Consider the following 7620-nt stretch of genomic DNA (forward strand, 5'->3'; position numbering starts at 1 on the left):
TCCCGAATACGAGGTGATGTTGATGTGAGATACGTGAGATGTGTGAGTGAGTTTAATAATGGCAAAGGCGAGTTGGTATCGAGTGCTGTGTATGTCGTTCTCAGTCAGACAGTTGTGGTACTGGCACTGACAGCCAATTACTCACCTCGCCTGTTGTAGATAGGGTTCGGTCCCGTACCGTATTATACGGATACGGCATTTTCGTATACGGTGCCGTACCGTATCCGTATAAACTTTTCAACTCAAAAATACGGGACCGTATCCTACGGTCCGTATCCGTATAAGGAGAAATGAATACGGCCCGTATACGCCTGTATACGGGATACGGATAAGGTGACGTTTGGTGTGAGGCTGCCCGCCATCTCCGCAAATCAACAAGACCACCCTTAGGGCCTGCTCGGTTGCACTGGTTTCTAAGCTTGACTAGTCCTTATTTATGATACATTAATACTAATATAGAGAGAAGATCTACAGTGACCAGGGTCTAGTACTTAACAAGTTTCAGGCCTCCAACCACCAGGATGGTTGTGGGACAAGCACAACTGAGCAGGCCCTTATCTGTTATCAGTCAGTTATCTGAGTTCAGAATCTCAGATCCACCTTTGGTCGTCAACTTGCTGTCCCCACCATTACAGTCCCCCCCCTCCCCCCCCACCTGTATAATATCCAGGCTCAAAACTTGATGTCCAGCATTGACTAGATAAGATTTTCTGTCTATTCTGTATAAGCTTAGACATATTGACTTAGCCTATTAGCTGTAGATGAGTGTGTACAAATTTGGTATGCAAAGATACTCTGTACTAAGGTAACAAAGTTGTCCTAGGAGAATTAGGAATGTATGGCCCAGCTTGCTGAGTATGGACCAGGGCATTTCCTGCTGTGATGTTGTACAAGTTTCTCTACTACTAGTGAGTGTATACAAGACAAGCTTTCAAGATGAGATCTACTTCTTTTCCAGATAGGTTATGCTCCAATAGTCTAAGATGTCCCTTTTTCAATTCAAGAAAGAAAGTCAAGTCTGTGGGACCTGACACATTTCCTTAGAAGAAGTCTCTCAGGTTGACACTAAGCAGTACGCCATTTTTTTGTTGATGGTGCTTAGAGTATTACAGGCTCACTCTCAACCACTATGGCTGAAGCTACAGGTTTCCAGCTTGTCTCTTGCAAGCAAAGCAAGTGCAAGAAGGACGAAGAAGTTGATACAAGCAACATTCTTTCTGAAAAGAGACACTGTATACATTCAGTAAAGGTTCTTCAGAATGCCGACCCCCAAGCAAACAGCAACTGCTTCCAGCCTCTAGCTGATTCTTCAGACCATGAGTCATTGGACATGGACCTGTCAGAGGTTCAGGAAGAGTCTACAGAGGAGTCAGGCAGTGAAAATTCTGCAGTAAACATGGTTCATTACATTTATTTCATTATATCTCTAACCTTTGTCTATTACTCAGGACCTTCTTGAACAACTTCCTTGCCTGGTTGGATCAAAAAAGAGTAAGAAAAGGACAAAGGTGAGCTTGCTATTCTTTTTTTTGTTATATAATCTTACATTACTACCTGTAGAAGCACCAAAACAGGCAGAAAGAAGGCATGGGTAATGCTAGTGGTGATGACAATGACAATGATGTTGTTGACATTACCCCTCAGGTGATAGCACAGCATAATAAAGTAAGTCTTTTCCTTTTATTCTTGTTTCCCTACCTTTCATCATTCTTCTAGGCTGTATCAAGGCCTATCCTTCTCTTTTTTATACAGGTGGGATCCAATTCAAAAGGATTGCCCGGATTGCCAACAGACAAGCACTACAAATGCTATCATGGTAGCCATCATATCCTCACAATCACTAAGAAGATGAAGGGTGCAACAATTGGTATGTACTTGAATCTATGTAACATTATGTGTCTGATGATGTCACATCTTAATAGGCCTTGAGACATACTTGCACACCAAGGTTCCTGATATGTATGCATTGTTTTTAGCACTCAAAAGGTACAGTTTGACTTGTCTGCCTACCAATGAAGAAATTGCAATTGCTAATGGGTCAAACATTCTAACAGCTCAGCAGCTGAAGGAGTTGACAGATGGTATGAATTCTTATAATACTATCATGGCAGCTTTTGCATGCCAAGCAAAGGGAAAGCAGGTATGTATAATGTATCATGCAAAGGTTCATGACACCTTGCTTATGTAATCAAATAGGGTCCATGGGATCAGGCAAAGTTTGAGCACACTTTAGCTGAATGGATTGTCCACAATGATGAACCATTCACTGTTGTTGAGAGTGAGTATTTCCAGGCATTTGTTAGGCTTGTCCACCAGGATTCAAGCCTTCCAATCCCAACTGTAAAGACAATTTGGCTGCACATTCTTAATATGAGACAAGATGCCTTTCAGGAGACAAAGCAGCTCTTTAAAGTAAGCTTATATTAGATATCTTGTCTTCTATACTGATTACTCTTAGGGATTGACTTCAAAGATTGTATTGTCACTAGATGCTTGAACATCTAGTAATGGCTTTGCATTTCTTACTGTCATTGCTCATTACATTACTAATGAGTGGCAGTTAAGTATGCATCTTGCTTACATAATCAGACTTTGCCTTACTGACACAAATGTAGAGGAATGATTGATAGGTTTTGAAGAGATTATTGGGAGGCATACAGGTAAAAACTTAGGGGATATTGTCTGGGGGCTGCTAGAATCTTATAATATCTAAGAAAAGGTATGTTTCTATTCTCTTTGTGTATAAATCCTAACATTTTTATAGTTGGTTACTGTCATGTCTGATAATGCTTCCAACAATGACACAATGATAGAGACTATTAAGACACACATGACAGCTAAAGGGATCTTGTTCTCTGCTGAGGAGGCATGTCTTAGGTGTATGCCTCATACTATTTACTTAGTAGTACTAAAGGTATGTCTTGTAAACTATATCATATTCTGAAACTAACTACTTATATGTAAGCTACTCAATACAATTGGTGCTTTAAAGAGCACTAATTGTAGAACAAGCAACTATCAGGAGTCTGTTTCTGCTCCTCTGAATCCTGATTACAATAAGTTGGAAGCTAGCTAGAATGATAACATTAATGATACTCTCACAGATAGTAGCAATACATTATACTCAGTAAATGCTGTTGAAAGGGTATTGTAACACAATTCCTAGCCTATCCATTACTAATTACATGATTATAGTTGTGAAAGATTGTGTGTACAGTCTGGTCATCTGCTCAGCAACAAAAAGCATAGCTTGCTAAGGCAGCAAAGTACAATAGTAATCCAGAGCAGCCAGGCATAGCTCTAATGCTTATCCTTGACATTAAGACTTGCTAGTCCTCTATGCATCAAATGCTAAGTAAGTATAGCCTCTCTAATACCATAATCTGGAAGCACTGGAAGTCTCTCACCCACATCCTTCCAGATCACACTTATGTGTATAGACAAGCAATTCAAAGCTTTGTCCTCCTGCACAAAGACCTTCATCCACTTAAGCTAGATTTTGATGACTGGAAGCTTATCTAGTGTATCATAATGTGGCTTTGTGATTTCTGCCAGGCAACTACTTTCATGTTCTCAATGAAGGACTCAGCATTGTCTTCAGCATTTGGATGCTTTATTGAACTACAGGATAAGTTACATCAATTCTTACAAACACTACTGTCAGATACTCTTACATTACTTAAGTTGGGCCTGAAAAATGCCTATAGAGTTCTTGCAGAATATTTGTATAAGTTCACTACTTTACTGTACTATCTCTAGGCTGCTTGTAAGTGCTTCTTTCAAAATTGACAGTTAATTCACTAATATTATCCTATGTAGTACTTGATTCATGTATTTCTTACTCAAGGCTAAGAGAGGATGCAGACAGTAATACTATACTACTTGATCTTATTGAATCAGCTTAAGTAGGACTTGAAGAACAGTTTGTAGCAGTGTATCCACCTTCTACAATGTAAGAGACACACACTCAACTGGAGCCTAAGGTTTTGGATGATGGTGACAATGTGCTATCTCTGATGAAAGCAAAGCTATTTGCCTTTATGGCTCAGTATGTTGATGACAATAGCTACAAGCAGACAGACAAGCTCCTAGAATATTTTAATATGAAGTGGGAAAGGTTATAGAATGCTAGCAAGCCTGTCAAGTGGTGGTCAGCTCATTGTACTCAATTTCCTCAGTTGTCCTCCTTTGCCTGTGATATTCACTGTATCCTAGGTGTGTTTGTACTACTCTATACAATAAATATACTTACAGATGTTACAGGGTCAGCAGTTGTGGTTGAACGAATTTTTTCTGGTGGTTATGATACTATTACCTTGTGCTAAGCAAGTTTACAGTCAGAAACAATTAGCAGCCTTATACTGGTTAAGTAATAGCTAAAGAGTAAATAGTTACTGAATAATATGTGTTAGGCATCTATGTGTATGATTTTGTATACTGTACAGTGTCTTATGTTGTTTTGCTACACAAAATAAGTGTTCTTCTGCCTTTTATGTACCTGCCATATCTATAATACACATATACACAATGTATATGTATGGTCTGTATCTGTATAAGATCTTGAGCTGAAAAATACAGTACTGTATTATACATTCTGTATCTGTATATAGTCTGTTTTATATGGCCTGTATCTGTATACAATACAGTACTAAGCCCTAGTTGTAGAGCTGAGAGGAGATACAGACACAGGCCCTGTTCTAAGCTGGAAAAGCATTGTTGGACTCATACATAGTAGGTATTAAGTAGTAGACAATTAGGAGGAGACAGACATTACTGTAGACAATAATGAGCAGTGTGTTGGTTACTGTCAAAGACAACAACAGGTGGTTGTTTGTTTGTTTGTTTTTTTGGAAGAACAATGACTAAGAATCACAATGACTCATCCTTCTTGTTTCTCATAACTAACATATTTCTCTCATTCTCAACTTAGTAGAATGTTCTGTTGTCTTTAACTTGTTATATCTGTTACTTTAATTGTTACAGTTCTCTACTCTCATACCTTCAGTTCCAAGGGTTCTGCACCCTTCCATACTGGAACTCAGGACTTCTGTCCCTTAGGGGCACTGTCTATGGACTATATGTGTACTGACTCTTACTACTACCCTTCCTTACTTCATCATTCCATTCCTTTGACCACCCCTTCATTCTTTGTTCATTCTATAGTCTCTTACCCTTTGTCCATCCCTTCATTCTTTATACCTTTATCTTTGACCTCCCCTTTCTTTCATTCTTTGTAGCTTATCATTCTTAGTAGCTCATGCTCCCTGAGTACTCTTGTGTAGTTTAGTATATATAAGTATATGAGATCAGACTGGTTCTGTAGTCTTGATCTTGTCTACTCTAGGTAGTCCTGTACTCTTAGGCTCACTCTATATACTCTACTCTTGTCTCACTCTCTCCTTCTCTGCCTGTTCCACAAGTTCTAACTATGTTCTAGTACTTGTGTCCTGTATTTCTGTTGTGTAGGATAGTTGTAGCCTGAGTCCCCTTACTGAGCCTTCAGGTCCCCTCTACACTGTTGCTGACATCAGATCAAGACTACCCATTACTACCCTACAACTCTCCTATGTTTTAAGTATTAGTACTCACTATTGTGTCAATCTCTTTTCTTTGTCCTAACCCTTTTACATTTTTAAACTTTAAACTTTCTAAACCCTTTTAAACTTTTACCACCCTTCTTCTATTCATTACCCCTTTTAGTTTAGTGCTGATTCCTTTATAGTGTAAACATGAACCCTTCTATACTGACTACCACCCTTACTGTCCTACCAGATTAGTAGTTACAAGCAGAACTAGCTCAATATGTGTAGACCTCTATCTAAGAGGTCTTTACTAACTATATGCCCCCAGCCCCTTCAGAACCTGTTTCAGTTGCTCTAGAAGTCACAACTTGTTCTGGAAAGAAAGTACACATAGCCTGCCCTTCAGACTTTAATGGGCAGCACTTTGAGGACTTCCAGCACTAAGTCAAACTATACATAACTGCTACATTGACTGATCTATCCTCAGATCTCAATTGTGTCCTGTTTGTCCTCTCCTTTATGAAGGAAGGTAATACAGCCACCTGGGCCTAGAACTAGATTGAAGGCTATTGGATTGAAAGCCTGATCTGACTTTAGAACAACAAGTTGTACTCAGAATTTATGAGGCAGCTCTGTACTTCCTTCATCAATCTGAATAAGAAGTATAATGTATAGAACAAGCTTGTGTCTCTGTGACAGGGCAAACATTCTACTAATGCCTTCTTTCAGGAGTTCAATATTCTGGCCTAGAAGGTAGGATTCATGCTTGAGTTTGATAATGTCCTCATTAGAATGCTTGAAAAAGCTCTTCACTTAGAACTAGTCAATAAGATTCTTAGGATAATGCTAGAACTAGTCACTTACACTAAGTGGAAGACACACACTATCTCCTTCAACCAAGCTGCAGCTTGAATGTGTCAAGTCTGTACAGAACACTTGTACATGTGTTCAGCTCTAACAGTTCTGAGTCCTTAAATCAATCTGCCTGTAATTTGTAATCAATCTGTTCTAATAGACATTAGAGAAGCCTAAAAGTAAGGAGTATACTTTGCCTACAGAAAGTCAGAGCACCAGATTAAGGACTGCCTGCTAAAGTAACAGTATATCTGTCAGGTCATTAGAGTGATGATGAGTGACAAGTAGGATTTGTAGTAAGAAGCCTTTTCTACAAATCCAGAAGTCACCTTAGAACTCCTAGACCCTGACTATATACTCTAGGATTTTGTAGAGGCCTAACAGTGAATGTAGTACTGAAGGGCTATGACTCGGATTTTTTAATGACTACTTTTGATTCAATAGACACTATAGGATTAGAAGTAAATAAAGTAAGAAAAGCAGAAAAAGTAGAAAAAGTAGAAAAAATAAATCAACAAAATTATTTATTAGAAAGAAAAAAGTCAGAAACAAAAGTAGATAGTTCTCCTATTTCTTCTGATTCTTTTGATTCTTCTCTTCACACTTTATCTGAGTCTAAATCTGTACAATCCAACCTGCTACTTCTATATTCTGAGATCTTAGAATGTTCAGAACACTACTCAGTCCTGTTTACTACTCAGTAGTTTGTCTGTAGTATCAAGCAGGGATAGCCTTAGCTGAGTTTACAGCTGAGGACATAGGTCTGTCCTTGTTGAAAGAGAGAGGTTAATGAGGAAATGTTAGTGTATATACTTACCCTCTTAGACAACAAGACTGTACAAGCTGTACATTCCCTTCAGAACAAGTAGTAGTTTATCTGAGAATGTTTTAGACACTAGCTCTAAGTCCCTATCCTCTTAGCTCCCTTCTTAGGATCCCTCCAGATCTGAACAATGGCTCTAGTAGACAGTAGATATACTAGTTCATACATTAATAAGGCCTTTGTGTAGGAATACTACCTCCCTACTCAATGTGTTCCACTTCTGATCCTAGTATACAATGTAGACAGAACCCTAAACTAGAATGGTTGGATCACCAAGTTTGTCCAACTACAGATGACCATTCAGGATCATGAGGAAAGTATTGAGTTCAGAGTCACTAACCTTAGAAAGACAGACATCTTCATCAGATTCAAATGGCTTAAGACTCACAACCCTACTATTGACTAGTTAGAGCAGATACT

General features: G+C 38.7%; 2 protein-coding genes across 2 annotated transcripts; both read left to right on the forward strand.

Moving 5' to 3' along the window:
• Positions 1-58: 58 nt before the first annotated feature.
• Positions 59-294, forward strand: FOMMEDRAFT_153708 (uncharacterized protein; the record flags this gene model as incomplete). The annotated part of the gene is made up of 2 exons (XM_007264375.1): positions 59-89; positions 164-294. The coding sequence occupies 2 exons, from the start codon at positions 59-61 to the stop codon at positions 292-294; spliced, it is 162 nt and encodes a 53-aa protein (XP_007264437.1).
• Positions 295-1129: 835 nt separating this feature from the next.
• FOMMEDRAFT_27003 (uncharacterized protein) lies at positions 1130-2344 on the forward strand (the record flags this gene model as incomplete). Its single annotated transcript, XM_007264376.1, has 7 exons — positions 1130-1249; positions 1561-1623; positions 1753-1867; positions 1923-2081; positions 2112-2140; positions 2197-2278; positions 2304-2344. 7 exons carry the CDS (start codon positions 1130-1132, stop codon positions 2342-2344), a joined length of 609 nt encoding a protein of 202 aa, XP_007264438.1.
• Positions 2345-7620: the final 5276 nt, after the last annotated feature.

Source organism: Fomitiporia mediterranea (genome assembly GCF_000271605.1).
Source record: "Fomitiporia mediterranea MF3/22 unplaced genomic scaffold FOMMEscaffold_3, whole genome shotgun sequence".
Taxonomy (NCBI): Eukaryota; Fungi; Basidiomycota; class Agaricomycetes; order Hymenochaetales; family Hymenochaetaceae; genus Fomitiporia; species Fomitiporia mediterranea.